The 25,695-nt window shown below is 46.4% G+C and overlaps 1 protein-coding gene across 2 annotated transcripts in view; it reads right to left on the reverse strand.

Annotated features, from left to right (window-relative positions):
* Positions 1-844: 844 nt before the first annotated feature.
* The window catches only part of PRKN (parkin RBR E3 ubiquitin protein ligase), a 1,336,804-nt gene continuing 1,311,953 nt past the window's right edge, over positions 845-25,695 (reverse strand). For both annotated transcript variants that reach the window (XM_042987489.1, XM_007097240.3), the window contains exons 11-12: positions 10,148-10,265; positions 845-3,222 (exon numbers count right to left, since the gene is read on the reverse strand). In XM_042987489.1, the coding sequence (XP_042843423.1) occupies positions 3,110-3,222; positions 10,148-10,265 (231 nt within the window). In that variant the 3' untranslated portion in view covers positions 845-3,109. The remainder of the gene's footprint in view (positions 3,223-10,147; positions 10,266-25,695) is intronic.

Consider the following 25,695-nt stretch of genomic DNA (forward strand, 5'->3'; position numbering starts at 1 on the left):
GCCTTGTTAAAATTCTCCCTCTCTCTCTCTTCCCCCCACACTCCCACCCTGGCTCATGCTCGCATGTGTGCTCTCTCTCTCTCTTAAAAAAAACAATCCTTAAAACAAAAGAAATAGGGTTTTCTTCTAAAAACTGACATCGATACTTTCCATGGTACAAGACATGGCCAGGCAAGGGTGCTGGTGGGAGCCCGTACCCCACCCAAACGATGATGCTGGCTTTCCCCCACATCTGCTGCTTCTTTTCAAATAAGCCCTCCACCTCTGTGCTTATTCATTTTCACTCACGACACCAGCTCTCTAATTTAGTGCCGGAGATGAGAGTCAGCACCAGGGCCACCCTTCCTAACAACTTTGTGTTTCTTCAGAGAGTTTCCTGTGGTGCTTGCTACCAATGGGCCCTCATGGCGTGTGGCTTGCCTGCTATATGTATAGGAGCTCTCCAAGAACGTTCCATTCCAGATTGCTCAAACACAGACTCATTGTCAACTCACAGCCACTGAAATAGTTCTAAAGAAATGCGGTGTCAACACACCCACGTCAACAGCGACGCAAGGTCACTGAGCTTTTCTGAAATGACACTACAGAGAAAATCCTTGTGGTTTTTCCTGACTCAAACTTCTGTTTCGGACATTTGTTAGAAAAGTTTGCTGATAAGGCAGGAAAGTGACCGTTAGATTTTTAACTGATGGCCACAAAAATGGCCATTGCTTGACCAGGCGATCCCTTCAGGCCACGGGGGAGGCTCCCGGAGCGAGGTGTCCTGTGCTTCCCTCCCACACCTTCAGCATTTATTGGAAATATATCTTCAGAGAGGGACTCAACAGCTTTTTTGATGCTTTTATTGATAAGTTGAGTACAACCTTAGATTTAGTTGTCAAATATTCCTTTACACATTTCAGAGAGAAATATTCTTCCGCAAGGATTCTATCTCTACTTTTTTGATACATTCACATTTGGTTACAGCATTCATGCTCAAACACGTTCATTTGTGGTGGTTTGTGATTCATATTCATTTACAGACGCTGTTTTTTCTTTAACTTGTTTCCGTGTCCTCCTCTGGGAGAAAAAATAAAAGAGACCACCACCAGGAAAGGAGCAGAGACCTAGAAACTTCTACGGTGCCCGAACCCATGAGAGCAACCCTTGTTCAGGCTTCACACATCCAACACACCATGCAAACTTGGGAGGAAGCAAAAACGACAGTATCGCTAAACCCCAAAACTCTAGTGGATATAAAATACTGGGTGCCCACATGACAGAGGGAGCCATCGGATTTGTCACGTTGGGTCACTGTAAGAAGCTGCTACTTACTGGGATTGTCAGTACTGTGCAGTCGGGCCCTGAGTGGGTTTTGGACTGATCACTGATACTGGGACACGTGGGCTCATGCCTACTGACCCTCCTTTTTCTCACACTCACAGATAATGGCTCTCCAGGACCTCTCTGTGATCTTAAGGGCTTCCTGACATGAGTCTGGCAGCTTTGGGGTCACGTCGGGGAGGCTGGATTTTCTGACAGAGCGAAGCCAAGTGAGGCTGTTAATGCCACTGTGGCTGCCACACCCCATCTTGTCCCAGGTCTAGCCTCTGAGAGAAGAGGGAGATCAGGCAGGACTGCCCCTGGATGGATGGTTAGGGAAAGAGGGACGGAGGTCCTTGGGAAATATTCTGAGGTCATTCCCTCTTTCTCCCTAGCGAGGATTTCTGGTGCTATGTCTACAAAGAGAAGCCTTGCTACTGATTTGATCATTTCCAGGTGCCCTACATCCAAAGAGGACCCCATGGGCTAGTGAAACTCATCATGCTGTGGTCACGATTGTCCCTGAGAAGACAGACAATGAGAACAAACGACGGTGGTTATACGTTTTCATCTGTAGGGTGTGCTGTAGGAAACGAGGTTTGTTGCATTTAGTGAAACGCATCTCTTTTTGATGTGTTGTGGATGCCTCAAAAAAGAAAAAAAAGACAAAAACTTGGTGAAGGCTCCATTTCGATCCATGTCAACGTGAGGAAACCTTCTGGTGTCACTGTACTGTCCTAGAGAAAAGGGCTCTCCCCGGAGTAACCCACTGGGTAGGCAGAGCCCCTGGGGTGCACAGATGGGGGCAAGGAGCAGGTGCAGAGAGAGCTTAAACTCCTGTGGTGCAGAATCAGGTTTGGCCTCATTTCCATAGCCCCGGAAATGCTCCTTCTTTCAAGATCCTGCTTTAATACTCTGCACTTTTGTTACCATTGAGAACCATTATAAAGCCATTTATAAAAATGTCTCCCCTCTGGGCCCCTTATCCATTAAATTTACAGCAAAGCCAAAGGTCCTAGCTTGTTCTCCAAGCCGCAAAATGAATGTCTGAGGTCGAATTATAGACTTCGTAATTATTTTCAGAAAAAACAAGTTCTCTCTCAAGTCGCCAATAATTAAATAGAATGAAAGTACATGGAGTTTTGATTTCTCTCCTGGAATTTAACCATTCAACATTCAAATCAGCTTTCATAATTTCTCACTAGCTGACAAGCCGATTAGTTGATGTTCCGTCAATGTTATACATATAGTAGAATTCTTGGGGGTAAAGGCACAGTCTTGACTATTGCCTGTGGTTCTTCGGGAACAGATGCTCCCTGAAACCTTAAATGAGAACATTGCTCTTAAAGTTGTGAATACAGTGCTCAGAATCCGTCGCGGTCAGTCTTACAGAGAACTCACCCAGTCGTTGCTGAAGGTAAAATGCGAGAAATGAAAAAAACCTGAGGAATCTCTATGTACGGGTCTAGCCTGACTCGAAAGGACGCGGGAATGGCCATCCACACAAAAAAGCCCAACCACACTTTCACCTCTGCTCCGGGTTGTGCGTCTTGCTGAGGCCTGAGAATACTTCTCGCTCTTTTTCAGGGGCACAAAGCAAGAGATGCGAGGAGCTTCTCCTCTGACTTCGTTTTTGTAGTTTTGGAAGGACCTTGAGGGCTGCGTGTGCGTGAGAGAGAGAGAGAGAGAGAGAGAGAGGGAGAGGGAGAGAGAGAGAGAGCGAGCATTTGGAGACAGAAGACCAGGGCATGGCGGGACTCGCGCGCCTTTCCGAGCCGGCCGGCAGGGGGCGCGCGCAGGGCTGCAGCTACACGTCGAACCAGTGGTCCCCCATGCAGGCGCGGTTCCACTCGCAGCTGCAGGCCCAGCACCACTCCAGACGGCACTGGGGCTGCGGGCACTTCATGTGCATGCATCCTCCTGCGGGCAAAGGACACAGGTGAACGCCTGGACGACACCACTTCCCGCACCGGCACCCCGGTCTAGAAATGCCTTTTGGCTCACCTGGGTGGCTCAGTGGGTTAAGCATCCCACTCTCGGTTTCGGCTCAGGTCATGATCTCGCGGTTGGTGGGTTCGAGCCCCACATCGGCGCTGTCCGCGCACAGCCTGCTTGGGATTCTCTCTCCCCCCTCTCTCTGCCCCTCCCCTGCTCACTCTCTCTCTCAAAAATAAATAAACTTACAATTTTTGAAAATGTTTATTTATTTTTGAGAGAGAGAGAGAGAGAGAGCGAGCAAGGGAGAGGCAGAGAGAGAGAGAGGGAGTCACTGAATCCAAAGCAGGCTCCAGGCTCCGAGCCGACAGTGGGGCTGGACCTCACCAACCCCGAGATCATGACCTGAGCTGAAGTCTGCCACTTAACCGACTGAGCCACTCAGGCGCCCTGTAAATAAATAAACTTAAAAAAAAAAAAAAAAAGAAAAAAAGAAAAAAAAAAAAAAAAGAAAAGGGTTTCTAAGGGAATGTCTCAAGCAATCCAAGGGCAGAACGTGGACTGAGGCAAACCCGTGGGAAAGCTCCCTGGAAGTTGTGCAGTTAATGGCCTTCATCTAGAAAGGAGTGAAGACGAGGGGCGCCTGGGTGGCTCAGTGGGTTAAGGGTTCCTACTTCGGCTCAGGTCATGACCACACGGTCGGTGGGGTCGAGCCCCGCGTCCAGCTGTGTGCTGACAGCTCAGAGCCTGGAGCCTGCTTCGGATTCTGTGTCTCCCTCTCTCTCTGCCCCGCGCCCCCCCCAAATAAACATTAAAAAAAAACATGCCACCCTCATCTAGGACTAATTTTATTTATAAATCTGACTTTATTTACTTCTCCTGAAATGGGACTTAGAGACAAATGCCTTGTGTTTCACAAACGGGGTCAATTCCTTACTGAAATATATATCAAGGTTGATGTTTTAAATAGATGTTCATATACTTAGCAACTTAATATGGAATATATAACATAACTTGGCTTGAAACAGGAGTTGGGACAGCAGTATTGAAAGTATTTCACAGGGAACGCAGCCCTTAATGCGATTCAAGCTTTTATTTAGGGCGAGCAGACGGGGAGAAGTAGGGGTGCTGCATGTACTACCTCATTCACTCCTCAGAAGCACTTTGTGAGAGAGCAGTGTTACCCTGTTCTAGAATTTTCTTAAGGCCAAGGACTTTTAAATGGCAAAGTCTGAGATTTAACCAGGATCTGTTGTTCTTTCACGGAACAGGGCCTTTGCAGCATGAGATGAAAGGTCCCTTATTCGGGGATTCACTTTGGGATTCCGCCCCTTCCCACACTTGTTAAATTCATTTCTTATTTGCTTCTGGGGCTCAGACATCAAGTCTGCGGTGGAGTGCAGAGGGAGTTACTCGTATGAAGTTACATGTAGACAATGGCTTCTGATCGAATTTCCTAGATAATTCAGGCAAAAGCGGTTCTTTGCTTGAACTCGATATAACATTGGATGTGCTCTATTATTCAATTTTACCAATTATCTTGTTAAGTCATTTTTTTTCTTGCCAAATTTTCTAGGTAATTGCTTCAGTACTGTCTCATTTTTATTATTAGAAACCTGGCATAAGAACTTCCACCGATTTAAAATATTTATGAATATGTAACTGAAGGAATTTGTTTTAGGAGAATTTAAGGGCATTTAAAATCCCATACTTTCCCAACTTCCTTTTGGTTTGTTTTAAAGATCATTTAGGGGTGGGAGGGAGGGGAGGGTGGGTGATGGGTATTGAGGAGGGCACCTTTTGGGATGAGCACTGGGTGTTGTATGGAAACCAATTTGACAATAAATTTCATATATTGAAAAAAATTATAAATATGCAGAAAATCAGGGGAAAAACTCACCTATGATACTTTCATCTTAATATTTCTCATTTAGGATTACACATTGGCAGGACTGTGTAATTTTCCACACATATTTAAAGACTGTACATTTATGATATAAATAATATAATGTTTTCCTACTATACCAAATTTTCACGGGTATGGAATACTAACATTACAAATGAGGTTTTGTTATAGAAACTAGAAACATAATGGCTCTGTAGAATAAGAAGAAAGGAAATAGGAAGAAAGAATATTCATGTTATTAACTTTCTTTTCCACCTTGGTGCTTAATATATGCAAGGCAGTATGCTAGATCTCATAATATGGAGAAGAATCAGGGACTCTAATTCTAAAAACTCTGCCAACTTCTTTTTTTTGTATTTATTTATTTTTATTATTTTTAAAAATTATTTTGTAATGTCTGTTTTTTTATTTTTTAAAATATATTTATTGTCAAATTGGTTTCCATACAACACCCAGTGCTCATCCCAACAAGTGCCCTCCTCCCTGCCCATCACCCACTTTCCCCTCTCCCCCAACCCCATCTTCCCTTAGTTCTCTGTATTTAAGAGTCTCATGGTTTGCCTCCCTCCCTCTCTGTTTGTAACTATTTTTTCCCCTTCCCCTCCCCCACGGTCTTCTGTTAAGTTTCTCAAGATCCACATATGAATGAAAACATATGGTATCTGTCTTTCTCTGCCTGACTTATTTCACTTAGCATAATACCCTCCAGTTCCATCCACGTTGCTGCAAATGGCAGGATGTCATTCTTTCTCATTGCCAGGTAATATTCCATTGTATATATAAACCACACCTTTATCCATTTATCAGTTGATGGACAGTTAGGCTGTTTCCATAATTTGGCCACTGTTGAAAGTGCTGCTATAAACACTGGGGTACAGGTGCCCCTATGCATCAGCACTCCTGTGTCCCTTCAGTAGATTCCTAGCAGTGCGATTGCTGGGTCATAGCTTCTCTTTAAAAGTGTATTTATTTCTTTTGAGAGACAGAGAGCACAAGCACACCAGAGTGGGGCAGGGGCAGAGAGAGAGGGAGAGGGAGAATCTGAAACAGGTTCTGAGCTATCAGCCTAGAGCCTGACTTGGGGCTCCATCTGACAAATGGTGAGATCATGACCTGAGCTGAAACCAGGAGTTGGATGCCTAACCAACTGAGCCACCCAGGCGCCCCAAAGCTTTGCCAACTTAAAAGTAAATGTGACCAAGAAGCTGACAACTTCACGTGACTTTGAGGGCATTTGAATGAAGAAAACATGGCTTCCCTCATCGAGAATTCTATCCACTGACTGATGCTCAAACCATGAAAAGCCCAGCCTATGCCCCGCCAGCCCCATGGCTGGGGCCAGCCACTCTTTCATTAGGTTTAATGACAGAGGAGAAGTTCTTGAACATCCTGGCACTTTTTGATCAGAGAATGGGACTGGAATCTCATCTGTTTGAGGCAGAAATGAAGGAAGCCACTTTCCGAGGTGGAAGGCTGCGGGAGGAAGTGCAGGCTTAGCCTATGTTTAAGATGGAAATGAGCCTCATTTTCATTACGGCTTTGCTGCACGAAGAACTACTTTCTGGGATTCAGATGACCGTGAAATAGATCACGAATTTACTTTGAGGACGAGATCATGAAACGAGCTTTTCTGGCCCATAGAGCTCACATGTATCTCTGCTGCATGCTTGAAATCAGTGGAGACTATCATTAATAAATTTAAAGTCCCAACTTTTCTGTTCATAGGTTAAAAATCTATAGGTGAAAAATCAGTGCTTTCCATTTATACTAAGTCACGCTATTTCAAAGAAATGGTGGATTGGGGAACCTTTTTAAAAATAATTTTTAGGGGCGCCTGGGTGGCTCAGTCGGTTAAGCGTCCGACTTGGGCTCAGGTCATGATCTCGCGGTCCGTGGGTTCGAGCCCCGTGTCGGGCTCTGTGCTGACAGCTCAGAGCCTGGAGCCTGTTTCAGATTCTGTGTCTCCCTCTTTCTCTGCCCCTCCCCTGTTCATGCTCTCTCTCTGTCTCAAAAATAAATAAATGTTAACAAAAATAAAAATAAAATAAATAAATAATTTTTATTTTATTTTTGAAAGAGAGAGAGAGAGACAGAGGGGGACAGAGGATCCAAAGCAGGCTTCGTGCTGATGGCAGTGAGCCCCATGCGGGGCTTGAACTCAGAAACCGTGAGATCAAGACCTGAGCGGAAGCCGGATGCTTAACCCACTGAGCCCCCAGGCGCCCCTCCAGGAAGACAACTCTTAGCCCTCAGGCTTTTGCGCTCTGCTAGCTTGCTTTCTCTCTCCTATTTTATATAAAATATCTGTTCATATGTTTACTAGCTACTTGTTAATTCAACAGATATCTGTCAGGACTCTTCTGGGCCTGGGGGACAGACAGACAAGGCTCCTGACCTTTGGTGATAACAGAACGGTCTCTCGCTACTGAACTTGCATCGTGAAGTGAGTGTTCGTGAAGGGTCTCTGCGTCTCCTCTGACTTCAGGTTGTCTACACGGCATCACCGCTCCAGCGGTGAGGACCGGAAGAGGTCTTGCCCCTGGCTCCGCTTACGTCCTCTGTGCTCACTGGAGTGTCAACCCACCGCACAACCCAGCGCACGGAGGAGAACAGCGGCTCACGGTGCACGCGGATCTATTTGTTGCCAGGAGACCACTGACTCGGCGCCGGGGACCTGGCCTGAACTGAGCCCCGTTCCTGCCGCTCTGGGATGTGCTCGCACTCTCCCCTTTGCAAGAATAAAGACCTCCTAAAGGGCATGACCAAGGAAAGAGAGGGGGGGGTGTCGCACCTCCAGACTGCCGGGCTTCACGCCACGGCGCGCCAGCGGTTAGAGGCCTGCCGGGCAGGTGCCGCTCATGCTTAGTGGGGAGAGTGTGGGAAAAGTGTACCTGGTGCTTCGTTTTACTTCTCATCGGGCAGGGCTGCCGCCCCTACCTCACCCACGCAGAGGTGTCTGACACTTAGGACGGGCTCCAGCACCAGGCTGCGATGGCTTTAAGCTGGCCGGCACATCCAGGACTGACTGCGGCAGGTACCCCACTGGCTGCTGTGGGGTATCGGACTGACCGTGAACGGGTTGGCCCAAAGTACAACTCTGAATATAGACTGAATGCCGCAGAGCAGGGGCGGGTTGTGCAACGATGGCCGGCAGGCAACAGGACCGCCACGCGATCGTGGGAGCAGGGCACACTCAGGAGGGGAATAACACCACAGCTGCAAGTGTAGACACAGCATCGCGGAGCTGAGCGGGCCTCCCTCCGTGTCCTACAGCGTATGACAGGGGTCACTTGTCCATTAGGACGGGATCAGGAAGGGCGGTCCTTCCGTCTGCCAGCTCTCCCCAGTGTCCCCGTAGGCACGGTGGCCTCCAGCATTTATGAGGAGGCACGGGTGTGACGGGGTGTGTAAGGAAGGAAGAGCAGCCCCTCTTGGGAGTTGATGCCTTGGGTTTGGAGCATCGTCAGGGAGAGAACCGTTGGAGTGTGGCTCCTGTGATTCTAAGCCTGTTGACTCACGCAAACCAGGGCACAACCGTGGGCTCCTAAAAGACCACCTGCGGTTAATGTCAGCGAATCCAGCGGCATCCCCAAAGTTTCAGTTCACGTTCTCAAAATTTAGAGAGTAGTTGGTAGAAGGCCAAAGGAATACCTCTATTGAGAAACAGATTCATGCGAACGATACTCTAATAAAGGGGGCAAGTGTCGTAGTAATGTCGAGGACTAAATGTCCCACAGCGGGGATGGGGACATCAGAGCCCAGAGTGTGTGCTGCCATTGAAAGGTACACAAGTGGGCGTGAGGAGGAAACAAAGAATATCATGGCCAAAAGAAGCGGGAACCTGTCCATTAAACAAAATTAAACAGATTTCTTTTACAGAAGGAAGTCTGGATTGCCAATGTATATTGTGAGCGGGGATAATAAGAATGGCTTCCTTATGCGATTCCTGTGAGGGCTAAATGATGTGATAATTGTAAGGAACCTAGAACAAGCATAGAACGAATGCTCAATACAAGTTAATTGTTTGTGTTGTTGGTATTATCCAAGAGGGGGCTCTAGTAGGAATGACCTGGCAAATGTATTTGGCATGGTGACATTCCCCCTTTCCCCACTGAGTGTCTCTAGACACCAGAATACTATGGTGGATACACTGAGAAATACTGGACTAGGATACTGGACTAGGAAATATATATATTATATACACATACACACACACACATATACACACACACACACATATATATACACACACACACACATATATATACATATATATACACACATATATATACATATATATATACACATATATATATACGTATATATATATATATATATATTAAAAAAATATATATAGTAAAACCTTGGTTTGCAAACATAATTCATTCCGAAACATACTTTTAATTCAAAGCACTTGTGTATCAAAGTGAATTTTAAGAACCATTGGCTCAGTTGTGATCATGTGACATTCGGCATCATGTACGACTGGTATTGCAAAAGATATTGCTCATCTATCAAGCTAAACTTTATTAGAAATATTTGCTCATCTTGTGGAACACTAGCAGAACAAGTTACTCACAGTCCAAGGTTATATATATATATATATATATATATATATATAGTAGACAACTTACCAGATACAAAGTGCCTAATATTATTAATAATAAATAACAATAAGGGTAATTAGGGTTTATGGAGTGCTTTCTCTATGCCAGGTACTTGGCCGAGTATCTGCCCTGCATGACGTCTCATGCTTCTACTATTGGGGGACAGCTTCTGTTTTCATCTCTATTTGACAGAGTTGGACCGTGGGCTTAGGCAGTTAAGAGACTTGATGCGGGACAGCGGAGAGATTTGCACTCTGGGCAATGGTTCCAAATCCCCTGAGTGCTGAACTGCTATTCAGTTACACATCCTCCTAGAATTCCTGACTGTTATAACCACACAGCTCATGTTCTCCAAGAAGCTCACCAAATCCTCACTTTTTCCGTAGCCCAGACTCACCATTTTTTTCAACTGGCACATGGCAACGGGGACAGGGCTTGGTGGTTTTCTTGATTGTCTCTTTAGAGGCCTCTTCCCACCGAGCTTGTTCCGTGGCCTTCTCGTCAACTCTGTAGGCCTGCGAATAAAGACAAAAAGAGTTGAAATTCGGATCTTTATGTCAGGGTTGAGGTTCCTTGAAACACCGATATGGGAACTTCTTCGAGACAGAAGTGTCTTCAGGCAGCACAAACACAAAGTCACTTGGCAAGTGGTGGACAAGGTTTGACACGGATGGGATATACTTCCCTTGGCATGGGCCCTTCGCTTGCAAGCTAAGAAAACACGGCTTGATTTTATAGTGCGAGATCCTCTCTTTTGTTGTTTTGAATAATTGTAATAAATAACATCTATCAGGTGTCCAACGTGCAGGCAGGGTGATCAGTGCTCTACAGACACTTCTTTGTTCGATGCTTTGTCAGGAGAGTGTCCTCGCTTTTATTTTCCATCGAGGATCAAGGGAGTTACACAGTTGCCCAAAGCTGGAGAGTGGGACATTTAAATGTTCTTCATCTTGTTATCCTTCATTCTTGCACCTGGGGAACGGTCTTCTGTCTTCAGGAGCCAGAAGAAGGAAACAAAGTTGACGTGGCTGGGGATGCAGAGAGAGCCGGGAACAGCCCATGTGAGGACTCTGGGCTCAGGGGACATCTGCCCGGGCTCCCGTCCCGGCCGCAGCCGGGTGGGTGACTCTGAGACGCCCCTTCACGTCTCTGAAAGGTCTCATCTCTTAGATGGAAGTAAAAAAATGCCTAGTGCCTTTGGGGGGTCTCAAGCACGGAGTGTGTTTCTTTGAACGCGTGGGACTAGTATCTGACACGTGTCGTGAAGTGATGCTATGAATTACCTCGGGGTCTATCGCACGGCGAGTTCTCAGAAATGTTTGCAAACACTATTCACGCAGAGGACTGAGTCATCCCCGACCCTCAGCACAGGAGGAGGGGGTGTTTCATGCAACCACTGCAGACATTCATTCTGCTCCTGTCTAATCACTCAGACGCTGCTGTCCTTCCCGCTTACTTCGATATTGGATGACGTGTGCAGAAAAAGAATTAGTACGTTTTAAAAAGTGATTATTTATTTTGAGAGAGAGAGAAAGAGAGAGCAGGGGAGGGGGAGAGAGAGAGGGAGACAGAGAATCCCAAGCAGGCTCCGTGCTGTTAGCATAGAGCCCAACTTGGGGCTCGATCTCACGAACCATGAGATCGTGACTAGAGCTGAAACCAAGACTTGGACGCTTAACCGACGGAGCCACCCAGGTGCCCCGTGGATTGGTACATTTTTGGATTCAGTACAAGAAACGTGTAGTCTCGGTCTATATCTAAAATATTTCAACATGTTAATCCAAATAGAATTCCTCCATTTTGGCTTCTATAGCATCTAAACAAATTTTTTTGTGAGCATTCAAGTCATTTGGTTAACTTGTAATAATTATTTTAATATATTCCCAGAGCTAATTTACATTAAGAAACTACTAAAATTAAGTCCTTACTAACTTTAAATATAAAGTAGGTAAGAAATCAAATACCAAAACATGCTCTAACACTCTGATGTTACTCTAATGATAATGATAATGATAATACTCAACAAATTCATAACACTCGTTTTTACACGTTGACTCCCATCATTTCAGTTGCTTGTCATAATAACCTAGAGGAAACGGTGCGGTTTCTAATAAGTTAACAAACTCACAGATGAGCCCTCTGAGTGACAAAGGTCAGGTGCCAAGTTCAGGATGCTTACACTTCTGCAGCAGCATCAGTGCCTCTCAAATGCAAAAATTTGGAAAACCTGAAAGATGGGAACTCAAACCAGAGGTGCTCACACACAAGTTCCTCGCCCATGACACTGTGCTTTGAGCATCAAACTCTGCCCAGCACCATCATGCGTAGCAGGTGGCAGGTTTTCCAGGTGGTGAGCAGGAAGGCAAGAGCTAGTAGGTAGTCATCCTCTTATGGCCCCGGTGCAGGGAGGCGCTTGGATCTAAGACGCCACTTCTGGGGAGTAGAACCCTCCGTCCCACGTTCGAATCCAACGTCCAGCCATTCACTGTCACATTCAAAATACTTTCGAAATGTTAAAGTGTTTCAGTCTTAATAAAGACACCAAAAGTAAAGGCAACAAAAGCAAAAATAAACGAGGGGGACTCAGTCAAACTAAAAGGCTTCTGCACAGCAAAGGAAACGTTCAGCGGAATGAAATGGGGTAAAATATTTGCAAATCAGATATCTGATAAGAGGTTAATATCCAAACTGTATATAAGGCTTCTAGAATTCAATAGCAAAAAACCCCAAGAAATCTGAGAAAAAAAAAATGGGCAGAGAATCAGAACAGACATTTTTCCAAAGAAGGCACGGTAAAAAGGTGCTCCGCATCACGAATCACCAGGAAAATACAAATCAAAGCCACCGCGAGCTATTTACCTCACACTTGGTAGAATGGCTATTGCAAACAGATAAGAGATCCCAAGTGTTGGCGAAGATGTGGAGAAAAGGGAGCCGTGGGCACCGTTGGTGGAGATGTAAACTCATGCAGCGGCTGTGGTTAGACAGTGTGCCGCCACTTGTAACAACTCAGATACACCTTGGAGGCATTATGCTCAGTGAAATAAGTCCAAGAGAAAGACAAATACCATATGATGTCACTTGTATGTGGAACCTGAACGTGAACTCGCGGCTACAAGGAATGGACTGACAGTGGCCAGGGGCGGGGTTCGGGAGAGAGGTAAGTCAAGGGGGTCACAAGGGACAAACTTTCAGTTATCAAATAAATGAATCCTGGGGATGTCATGTCCAGCATGATGACTATAGTTAACAATACTGTATTACATATTTGAAACTTACTAAGAGAGCAGATCTTAAAAGCTCTTAGGAGAAGAAAAAGAATGGTCTACGTATGGTGATGGATGGTAACTAAACTCGTGGTAATCATTTCTCTGTCTATATATCAAATCATTATGCTGCACACCTGAAACTAATATAATGTTATATTTCAATAACATCTCAAAAAAGAATGATGTATTCTGAGGTAAATAGCTATGCTTGTACCCAACTTGCAGCATTTAGTGGTTTTTACTGTAATTCGTATGTATGTTTCTGTTGTTTCCAATAGAAAGCAAATTTGTCCAGGGCCGAGATCACGTTGGTATCTTCCTCCCACGACCAGGATCTGCCTGGCACCTGGTAGCCACTCGCGATGTTTTGGCTGAGTAATGAAGGAATGACACTAACACGATAAGCATCCAGGGATAAGGCCCCAAGAAGCCGGGGGGGCACGTGGGGTGCATCCTAATGACGGCCTTGCAGTGAAGCAAATTTCTTTCTGTGAATTAGCTATCCCATTCACAAAGGAGGCCTCCTTTATAACTCAGAGGGTGTCATGTGATTTGTCAATACTTTGTTAGGAGAAAACAGAGTAAGTTTACTGGCTAAGAATAACCACAGGTACTGAGAACTTCCTTTGGCCCCGGGATGATTTAATGATGACTCTGGCTGAGAGTGCAGGGTGATAAAGCTGTAGTCGATGACAGCAGTTGCAAGATTTAGTAAGTAGGTTTGTATCTTAAGTACACATCTTCCAATCAGCTCAGATTCACCTGTGGGCTTAATCCTCAGTGATACATAGCAAACATCCCCTAACCATATGCTCCAAGATTTTCTTTTTTAAGGTCTGGGAGCTCGTATCTCTAAAGTGATGCTGTAAAATTGTTTGCGGGGGCATATAGATCAGAGAAATACATAGTTCTACTTAGTAAAAACTAATTTCAAAATTCTTTTCAGCAATACGGCTTGCTGTACAATAAATGCAATTCTTCTCAGGTCTATGCACCTAAAAATGATGGCTGAAATATGAAAGAAAAATCTTTACTTAATGCATGGCTGATCTGGTGGGAGAATACAGGAAATCCCTGATGGCTAGAATAAGAAAGAGAAATTTTAAAAAGTTAAAAATAAATGGGGGTGTCTAGGTGGCTCAGTCGGTTGAGCATCTGACTTTGGCTCAGGTCATCATCTCGCGGTTCTTGAGTTCAAGCCCCGTGTCAGGCTCTGTGCTGACAGCTCAGAGCCTGGAACCTTCTCTGGATTCTGTGTCTCCCCTCCTCTGCTCATACTCTGTCTCTCAAAAATAAATAAGCATTAAAAAAATTTAAAAAAGAAAGAGAAAATCCTCTTGGGTAAAGGAGGGAGGAATCTGGGGTTTGCTATGGGGCTGTATTCTTTGTCTCAGGGTGCCCAGAGCTGGGTCTTTACAGGTCCCGAGAGTATAGACTGGACAAAACCTGGACCGGAGCAGGGTGGAAAGTGGAATCAAATTTTCCCATTACACACACACAACCTAGACTCCAGAGGGGTAATATCCTCAGCTGATGGGAAAAAAATCTTCCCAGAAGAGAGAATTGGTAAAGAATTAATAAAGCTATGTGCTGGTCTCAGCCTTATGGTGAGGCAGGTTGGGGAGACAAAGTTTGAGAATTCCTAACCACCAAGCCTTACACCCAAGGTTTTGTGAAAAGAATGCATACTACCTGATTACCTGAGAAAAGAACCCAAGCCAAGAAGTTAATTTGAAATACTCAGAATGCTCTGGTAGCATACCCATGAACCTGGCTGAAGCAAAACTATTTTCCATAGAGTACTGCACTTCATTTATTTACTTAAAAATTTTTTAAATGTTTATTTATTTTTGAGAGACAGGGAGACAGAGAAGTAGGGGAGGGACAGAGAGAGAGGGAGACACAGAAACTGAAGCAGGCTCCAGGCTCTGAGCTGTCAGCACAGAGCCTGACGTGGGGCTCGAACCCATCGACTGAGAGATCATGACCTGAGCTGAAGTCGGACGCTTAACTGACTGAGCCACCCAGATGCCCCTAGATTAATGCACTTTAAAAAGCCAAACTTCAAAAAAAAAAAAATCATACAAATAAAATTCCAAAAAGCCTGAGATCACACAAAAAAGTTGCAACTATAGGAGAAAACAAACTATCATGAGTGAAAGTGACAGAAATATAAAACTGAAGAACCTGACCAACAAAGGTGTGGATACTGGAACAATCAGATACAGAATACAAAATAAATACATTTGATATGCTCAAACACCTAAAGGATAGAAAGTGTGGTAAAGGCATCAGAGACTGTCATGATTAACCAGGCACATTTGGAAAAGACACATACTTCTTTGTTTCGTGCATTTCTTTCTGAACACAAAGAAACTAATGATTAGAATTAGAAACTCACTTGATGAATTACATAGCAAATTAGACACAAATGTGGGGTAACTCGTGAACCGGAAGATACAACTGAAGAAATAACACAGACTGCAGATCAGAGGGCAGTCAGTACAAAACGTGAAAAGTAGAGTGAGAGTGTGGACAGTGAAAAGGTAGAACACTTCTCTAGAGTTCTAGACAGAGAAATAGGAGAAGACAGTGTTTGTACACAGAGTGGCAAAGAAAACAGATTATATACAAAGTAACAGTTATTCTGACAGCTGATTTCTTGACCCCTGGATGCCAGCAGACAGTAATAGAATGTCCTCAAAGTACTGAGAGAACGTCAGCCTACTTAGAATCTTCTACAGGCAAAATTAATTTTCAGAGTGAACATTAATGAAAATACTTAGAGACGTAAGATACAGAGGATTTCTCACCAACAGACCTTCACTAAAGGAACAGCTACATAGGATAAAGTCCAAAGGAAGAGCTGAATCACAAGAAGGAACTGTGAGCAGGGGCGCCTGGGTGGCTCAGTTGGTTAAGCCTCCGACTTCAACTCAGGTCATGATCTCACAGTTTGTGGGTTCGAGCCCCGCGTCGGGCTCTGTGCTGACAGCTCAGAGCCTGGAGCCTGCTTCAGGTTCTGTGTCTCTCTCTTTCTCTGCCCCTCTCCCACTTGTGCTCTGTCTCTCTCTGCCTCTCAAAAACAAATAAATGGTTAAAAAATTTTTTTTTAAATAAGGAACTGTGAGCAAAGAAAATGGTCATATGCGGATAAATCAAAGCAAATACTGACTATACAAAACTATCAAAATCATGTTCCATTGGCTGGTTTTAAAAAACCAAGGTAGAACTAAAATGCTAGACAAGAATTGCATGTAAGTAAAAGGATTAAGTGGCTCTAAGGTGCTTATGTTATTTAGGCTGAGAGTCATGGACTTTGTTACACTGACATATGTTTACATTTCTAGTGTAATCATTAAAAGAAAAGAGAGAAAGCACTTGGCTTCTAAACAAGAAAAAAATTAATGGAAACAGCAGACCAACGAAAAGTCAAAGAGAAGGCAAGAAATGGAAGTATAGAAATATAGAAAGATACGGAAAGCATAAAATAAAGTGGCCGAAATGACTGCAAATACATCTGTACCCACAGTGATGTGAAGTCGACAGTAATCTAGAGAAAGGGTAGGTAAACAATGTCCCACGGGCCACGTCTGGTTTGCCACGGTGCTGTAGGTAACGTTTTATTGGAACAGCCATGTTCATTCATGTACATATTGCCTAGGACTATTGGCAGAATTCCGCTGCAAGCATTTGCATGATTGAGGACTTGCTTCCTGACCGGCTGTCAACTGGGACTCATTCTCAGCTTCCAGAGGCTGCCTGCATCCCCTGGTTCTTGGCTCCCTTCGTCAACAGTAGCGGTGGATGGAGTCCTTCTCATGCTCGAATCTCTCCTGCCTCTTCGTCTGCCCCATCTCTCTGACTTCACCTGGGAAAGGTTTCCTTCTTTGGACCCACTGATTATCTAGGAGTCACTCCTTAATTGCATTTGCAAAGTCCCTTCTGACAAGGCACCATATCCCCAGGGGTCAGTGAGTCGGGTATGGGCAACTATCTATGAGGGGCCCTTACTTGACCTACCATACTTGCCCCTGGTCTAGAGTGGGCTTCTCAACTTTTCTCTCTTGTGCCATGGTTCCCTTTGGCAGTCTTTGGACTTCTCAGAATGTTCTAATATAAAATTCAGAGGATGCCAGCTATCTTGAAATATGGTTATTAAATAATAAAATAATAGTTTTTGATGTAATGCTGTATGGGTTTTGCTGTTGGGAACACATTAGTTAGCAGGATCCAGGGGTCGATGTAAAATTACCATTATTTTGAAATTGTGATGAGTGTAAGTGATACTTTAGGTTATCTGTAACAACTGTAACGTGATATGAAAACAGATTGCTCCCAAACGTCTGTGTATCCAACATCCCCGGCCCAAGGTCCCTCCAGATAGGGTACTGTGAACTCACACCCGGAGTAACAAAATACTTCTTGTGTCACCATTCGCACGTGAGCCTGAACTGATTTGGATCTGGCAGTCCGCCTGGGATACCTCAGCGGGCTGGGAGGTAGGTAAGGAGGTTTTGATTCATGGGAGAAGAGGGAAAAGGAAAACGCTAGAGCAGCAATTTCTGTTTTCATCTTCTGGCTTTTGCTTTGTCATCATTTCCTTTACAGACTCCGGGTTTTGAAGAGTTTTGTGCATGGAAGAGAGCACATCCCTTCCTTATTTTAAACGTGTGTACAGTTTCTGCAGTATTAGAAATACTGAAAATTTGATTACTTATTCTAGGGACCAGTTAGGATCTGGAGCGTTAGGTTGGCACCGCCTGGGCTGGGCATGGGCTACTGCACAGGAACTTTCCCAAGACGCCGAGGGGGAGAAAAGCCCTAGGCAGACCAGTGGGCGGCACCGATAGGGGAGGTGGGGGTGGGCACAGAGGACAGACTTCTCGTATTGATAGGGCGACCATATGGCCTTGCTTGCCTTGTGTATCAGACGTCATTGTATTCTGATGCTCTGACATCTGGGGCCTCACTGACACCCGAGAGACCACCCCTCCCAGGGCTAGCTAATTCCTGGAGATAGATGGGAGCATGCTGCTCATACGCAAACCAGCCAATCCAGAGCCCATACCCCAGCTGTCTCCTCTGCTGGGCTCGCACACTCCTGGCCACCGTGTCCTGTCCTCATCACACCCGGGCCAGGTAGGCCCGGGTCCCGAAGGGTGTCGCCTGCCCTCCTCTCGGGATCTGTAATAGACTATCTTTTCCATGGCAGTCATTTCCTAATCTGCTGGGCTTCATATTCCTGAGTAATAAAACCTGTCTTTTAGAACACCTAAGATAAAACCGGTGTATATCTAATGTCCCAGCAAAATTATTAAAATGCCCTTCTGTCTCAGAAGTATCCTGGCTTGGATGATAGGTCATTGGGTGTTGTGTTCATTAACAATTAGCAGGTTAGCAAGCAGGTTGTTTTTATATAATGAGAGGTGCCATTTGTTGAGAACCTACTATGTGCGAAACGCACATTGTTTCTATCACCTTTAATCCTTGCAATAACCCCACACGTAATACAGTGCAAATGCTTATCCTTATTTTGCAGATGAAGAAAATGAGCCCGGAGAGGTTATATCGCCTCCCCAAGGAGATATAGATGGAAACGTAGACCGAAGTCTGTTTGCTTCCTGAGCGTCCACGTTCCCACCGCAGTGTGGTCATTCGGGAGCCAATGCCGAACCACAGGCACATCTGGAGCATGAGGACGGCTTTAGGTGTGAAACACAGGGCGGCAGGGGGGCAAGCTGTCACCGACACTGGCCAGTCAGACCTTGCACGACAGTGGGGACACTTATAAGATTGAGGGGTGAGGCATGGGAAGAAGACGTGATATGGGGGAAGGACGAGCTGCGGGCACATGGCGTGTCCAGTCACTGGCTGGCCAGCCCGGTAGAGAGGTCCAGGAGGCAGCTGGGGGTGTTGGAAGAAAGCCCAGGGACCCACGGTGGGGTGGGGGCGAGAGATCTCAGTGCCCGCTCTTCAGAGAGATGCCTGAAGCTACGTGGATGCCTTAGGGGCACAGGTGAGACGAGATGCCAAGGACACTGGTGGAGATGCCCACGTTCAATGATCTGAGCCAAGAGGAGGAAGCCTGGGGCCGGAGGAACTAGCCAGCACCTTAGCAACAAGGCCAAATGGGGATTGTGTGAAATGTTTTTTAGTTCCGTGCTCGAGGAGTTTCTGATATGCCTGCTGTCTCTTGGGAGAGGTCGCTCTGACTACCTACCTACCGCCGGTTAGGGCCCAGGTGTTTTATAGCCTTGAAAAATTAGAAGTTAACTCGTGGAAAATTGCTAAGGTAGGATTTTTCTTTTTTTCTTTTTTCTTTTCTTTCTTTCTTTCTTTCTTTCTTTCTTTCTTTCTTTCTTTCTTTCTTTCTTTCTTTCTTCTTTTTTGGTGGCAGAGATTACTTCCCTCCCTTCCCCCACCCCAGGGCATTAACTAGTTTGTGTATAACTTAGAAACAGCATTTCAACGTCCTTTCCCGATAAGCAATAGGGCATTACATTCCTCAAATGCTCATGGAGGCAGCTCTCTTTCTCGTCCTTTTGCTGGTTTTTGTGCTGAGTGCATGGAGAAGACTTCACTCGGTGTGGGCTAACACAAAACTGTGTTAGGAGTCGTGCCGAGACACCGTGAAGTTGTGGGTTTGCAGTCTGCAGTGAGCAGGTGCGGAGGGAAGGGAAGGGAAGCCGGCTCCTCTGGAATCTTGGAGGCCAGGAGGGAAGGGTTTGGAGAAGAAATGGTGACAGTTTCTATCACATCAGGAAGAGTGCTCTCTGTGTCAGGGGCTTAATGGTGATCTTTTTTTTTTTTTTTTTTTAAATGTTTATTTATATTTGTGAGAGAGAGAGAGAGAGAGAGAGAGAGGAAGGGGCAGAGAGAGAGATGGAGACAGAATCCGAAGCAGGCTCCAGGCTCTGAGCTGTCAGCACAGAGCCCAACGCGGGGCTCGAACTCACAAGCTGGGAGGTCATGACCTGAGCCAAAGTCGGATGCCCAACCGACTGAGCCACCCAGGCACCCCGATGGCGATCTTTAAGTTAGCAATTGTAGCCTCCCTAAAAGGCAGGTTTTGTTATCAACTGTCTCTGCTGAAGAAACCACAGCTGCAAGAGACGGCAGAACGTGCCTGAGGCCACGCAGTCTGTGAGCAGCAGAATCGGAATGTAAACCCTGAGCTCTCTGATTTCATACCCTCACGCTCTTGTGACTACAATCAGTAGATGTCACCTGCTACAAAGAGGACTAGGGGACTGGAGGCCGTGACGAGGTCATGGAGTACTTCTACTCGCAAGCAATAGGCAAGAGGGAGAAACCTTGGCTTCCCCTGCCACGGCCACGGAGCCCCACTCGCCTGCTTCCTTCAGCACCGCTCTCTGTTCTGCCATCACTGTCTTCTGTCTGGCTCTCCCTTCCACGTGGCCTGTTGAAATGGTGCTCAGAGGGGACAGGGGTGAGGCCCCAGCTGCCGAAGCCGATGCCTTCTCTTTGTCCTTATCACCTCGAAGCATTGGACGGTGCCTTACACTCCTGGGCTTCCTTCCTCCTGGGCAGAACAGAGTCCCCCAGAAGGCCCTCGGGAAGCCCACGCCTGCACAGCAAAGTTACTCCTGTTGCTTCCTGGCTCACCCGCTGGATCCACAAGGTGGGGGGGCAGCCAGAGACTCACCTCACTGCTACAGCTCTAACCGACACTTATTTCTAAGCCATGAAACAGTCCTGGAGCATCCTTCAAGAGGTCCATCTGTGCCCAGGTGACAGTCTGTGTTAGACCTTTGACGGTCAATTCCCCGGGGGAAAAGGCTGTTGTTATCAAGCCCTTTTTACTGACATGAGCCCATCTTGGCTTAGCATCCTTTAGGAGTATCTTTTTTTGTTGTTCATTTATTTCTTTTGGGGGGAGGGGCAGAGAAAAAGAGAGGCAGAGACAGACTCCCAAGCAGGCTCCATGTCATCAGTGCAGAGTCAGACGCAGGGCTCCAACTCACAAACTGTGAGATCATGACCAGAGCTGAAATCAAGAGTGGGATGCTTAACTGACCGAACCACTCAGGCGACCTGGGAAACATATTTTTGAGAAGCTGCATACACTAAGACCAGACTCCCATGTTCCAGGAGTATCTTTAATACTGCTGTTCAAATCCATCTGGAATGATTGTAAGTGGTGGCCAGGTGCCCACTGCTTCAGGGTCACGGAGGGATTTAAAAAAAAAAGATTCTTGAGCTCACACCCTGAAGATTTGGGTTCAGCAGGTTTGGATTTGAATCTATAAGAACACCGTGGGGAGTTGTGAGGTGTAGGGAGGTTTGAGGACCATCTCCCTCGGTTGGTAGGGTAAGCTTTTTCTCTGTTACGAGTTCAGTTGTCGAGCTACAAAGCAGTGGCTGGTGTTGCTGGGAGGTGAAGGTTTTGTTGTGATTCCGCGTTATGGCTCTATGTGCGATTAGCTGTGTCTCGTATGGGGCATTGCAACAAGTAGGTTAATTGCATAGGCCTGCTTATTGCTTATTGCTTACCCATCATGAGAAGGAATGGTGTGTGTGTGTGTGTGTGTGTGTGTGTGTGTGTGTGTGTGTGAGAAACAGGGGTGGGAGCGGAATGTCTTCTGTCTTACATATTAGATGGCTAAAGACAGCAATTTCCTGCATTTTCCTATATGTCTTCCAAGTTGCATTAGCGAGGTGAAATGTGGGCCTGATACCTGATCTGTGGCTCAAAAGAGGACGAAGGTTTTTGTTCAAGCAGTGAAAATTTGTAAGTGAATATTTAGAGGTGTCTGTGTCAGAGGTAGTGGTTCAGAGTGGGGCTTTGAAGTTATCATGCCTGAGTTAAGCCCCAGCTGCGTTTTTTTACTTGCTGTGTAACTGGACAGGTGGCCAAACTCGGTGTCTGCTCATCCCTAAGTGTGAAGAATGTGGTACCTACCTCACAGGGTTGGTGTGGGCCAGTACGATAAATGGGCAAAGGGCTTAGTACAAGGCCCGGTACCCCTGAATGCTAACTTCCTGCTTCCTCTCATCATGATCGTCATTATTTTGCCATCACTGTCACCACCATCATCATCACCTCCATCATCCTCACCCTCATTATCATCACCATCATCTCTGGCTTCTAGAGGTGGGAATATCAGACTATGCGAGTTTGTATAAACTAAAAAGGCTGCTGAAGGTCTGGATTGGCCTTAAGTCTCCTTTGAAAAATACAGGTAAATCAAAGCGTCCTTAGAGAGGTTTTAAAATTTGTGCCGAGGGGTTGTTGCTAATGTATACGTAAGTTAGAACAACTTGAGAGACTACTGTTCACATGCATTTTCTCTTTCCTGCTTTAGGAAACGTATTTGTTACACCTGTTTAGCCAGCACTTGGAAAAGTAAATCCCAATTCTAAAAGTCAAGAACAAATCTATTTTCCAAAAAGGATTAGATTGTCATTGATCACCGAAAACATAGTTGGTTCAGTTCAGATGGGAATGTTTGCAGGTGAATGCCAGCTTTGAAGTGTCATCACTTTTGTCACCAAAATCGAATGTCCAGGTAACGCCCCTTGCCACCTCGTTACTGACAACTCCCACCTCTGCAGACAGTGGCCCTCCCAACTTTCCCAGAGTCCCCCAGCAAAGTCTAACGGATGTTCTCCTTGACGACCACTTCTTGTGAGCGGCCCGCCCCCTGCTGGTGAGTCAGAATACTGCAGTACCTTTCAGGCACAAGGATGTCAACAAAATTGTTTTTGTTCTCACATTTTACAAACTATTGCTGTCTCTTTGGGGGGAATACATATACACATTATTATTAATATTACACAATTTCAAATTAGAAATAAATAGGTTAGAAGTAATTTCTATATATTTATTATATATCTACAGATATAGATGTAGATTGCACATACACATATATTTGGAAAGAACTCGTTGGAGTACTAATATGTAATAGAGTGTCTGGCCGAAGGCTGTATAGGCTACTAGGCTCCACTCTCATCACTAAGTTCTAAATTTCACAGGCCACACTTTCAAATGAAATTTAAAGAATTTTTTTAATGTTTATTTTTGAGAGGTGGGGAGGGGCAGAGAGAGAGGGAGACCCAGAATCCGAAGCAGGCTCCAGGCTCCGAGCCGTCAGCACAGAGCCCGACGCGGGGCTCGAACCCACGAACCGTGAGATCATGACCTGAGCCGAAGTTGGACGCTTAACTGACGGAGCTGCCCAGGCGCCCCTAACTTGTATTTTTGATAACGAAGATCTCTGGGTCATGGCTGGGTTAGGTAAGTAATTACTAGAATTATCAACATAGATGGGAGTTTGAATACGGGAGCACCACTAATACAAAGAGGAAGCCAGAGCAGAGCACATAGCTTGTGCTCTGTGCAAAGTGAGGCTGTGCTGGTACAAAGCAGACCATTATTTTTCTTAGGGCTGACACAGAGATCTATTCATTCAGGAAGCAAGTGTTGGGTGCCCACGATGTACCAGGCACTGTCCCAGGTACTAGAGATGCCCTAGGAAACACAAGAGATGACAGCAAACCAAAATGTCCCTGTCGTGTGGTGCTTACGTTAGCAGAAGAGTCGTCCTCTTCGGATGCGTTGGCATCACCTGGTCGGCTCCCTGAAACACAGACTGCCACACACCCTCCCCCAAAAGTGCCAACCTCGTCTCTGAAGCAGGTGTGGGGTGGGGCCCGAGAGCTTGGGATTTAACACATTCCTGGGTGACGTTCATGCTGCGGTTCCGTGGACCAGCCTCTGAGAAGCCGCTGGCAGAACGTATGCGCTGCGGTCCGCACAGACAGAATGGATTCAGGGCGTGTGGCCCCAAAGTCCCCCCCCCCCCATCTTATGTAATCCTGTAGGGATGGGGATGGATGCGGAAAGATGACCTCATCCAGCTCGCACTGTGATTTGTCAGGCTCCGAGCTAGGCATCACGCATTCGTTATTTCAAGAAATCTGCCTGGTTTTACAACGTCATATTACAGATGAGGGAAGCATGGCTTTGAGAGATTACATGGTTCACTTAATAAATTACTACAACTAATGTCTCAGTCAAGGTTCCCCAGGGAGACAGAATGAATAGGATATGTATATATAATATGTAGCATGTAACATGTAATATGTAATATACGGAGTTATTTTAAGGAATTGGCTCATGGGATTGTTTGAGCTGGTCAGTTCAGTACTTGTAGCACAGGCTGGCTGCCTGGGAACTTGGGCAGAGTTTCTGTTACAGTCTTGAGGCAGAATTCCTTCTTATCCGAAAAACCTCAGTCTTTGCTCTGAAAACCCTCAACTGATTGGATGAGGCCCACCTGCGTTTCGGGCATCCCCTTTACGGAAGAAATAAACAAATACCTAGAAATGTGGCCTTGACCAAATCTAAAAATACCTTCACGGCAGCAGCTAGACCAGCGTCTGACCAAGCAGTGGGGCTCCACTGCCCAGCTAAGCGTCACGGTCATGGAAAGTAACTGTGACAGCCTGTCATGGCTGCGACTCATTTTCGAGACCAGATCCGTTGGACTACAAAGCCATTTTGCCTTGCCTGGGATTCCTCATGGAACAAGGCCAGGCAGACGAGCGGCACAAGTGGTTCTTACAGAGGAAAAGGACATGAAAACTGGGCAAAGAGCTGGAGCACCTGAAGCGTGCTGCCCCCCTTCGTGCTCGCATTCGGCACCTGCTTGGTTTGCGCGGAGGTGATCGGGCAGAGCCGATGAACCATTTTCCCCACGAGGGGTCAACAAGCCTCCTGCGGATGACAACACCTATCTCCCCTCGTTTCTCATCTATCACCGAGTGAAGGATTTACGGGAGCCGGTAGTCAGCTCTCCCGTGGGACCCGTCCTCTGGTCCTCCTGGCCCCGGGGGCCGTGGAGAAAGTGGCAAAGGGTCCTCGTTTCCCGGTCATTTGCAGGTGGCCACGGGTTCTTGCAAAACACCGTCTCCCTTAAGGATGTAGCGCCATCTGGTGGAAGAGAGGGGCTCTGCAGGTGCTTCCCTCTTGCTGGAGAGGAAATCCAGGCGGGCTCGCCTGGGCTTGTTCTCCTGGGTGGAGATAAAATAGTCTCTGGGGTGTGTGTGTCTGTGGGGTGCATGGTGTATGTGGGGTGTGTGGGATATGTGGGATGCGTTGTGTGTGTGGGGGGGTGGGGGCGGCGTGTGGTATATGGGTATGTGGGGGTGTGTGTGGGTGAGTGTGGGGGTGCGAGGTGTGTATGTCGGGAGTCTGATGCATGCGTAGTGTGTTTAGGGGGCTGGGGTGTTGTGCGGTGGATGTGTGTGTGGGATGTGCACGTGGGGGTGTGTGGTGAGTACATGGGATGTGTGCATGTGTGAGTTTCTGTCACACGAGATGCAGACTTGCAAATGAGGGTGAAGAGTTTACATTTGGCCCTTTTCTAGCAAACTGGCCAGGATTCCATCCCAGCCCCTCCCGGATCCAGCACCCTAGAGGTAGCCCCCTGTTCAGGTGAGGCTGCCCTGCTCCCGGAGGTGTTCCAGAGCCCGGGGAAGGTCGGGGACTCCGGGCAGCTGTCTGGCTGGGGCTGGGGTATGAGAGCTCAGGTAGCCTGGAGAATTGTGTCCCCCAGTGTCGACACCAGGCGGGAAGGGACTCTCGGGGGGGGCTGGGGCGGCTTCTGGAGAGGAGGGGAGAGGCCCCATGGGAGGGGCTGAGCCCCAG

The sequence above is a fragment of the Panthera tigris genome, chromosome B2 (assembly GCF_018350195.1).
Source record: "Panthera tigris isolate Pti1 chromosome B2, P.tigris_Pti1_mat1.1, whole genome shotgun sequence".
Taxonomy (NCBI): domain Eukaryota; kingdom Metazoa; phylum Chordata; class Mammalia; order Carnivora; family Felidae; genus Panthera; species Panthera tigris.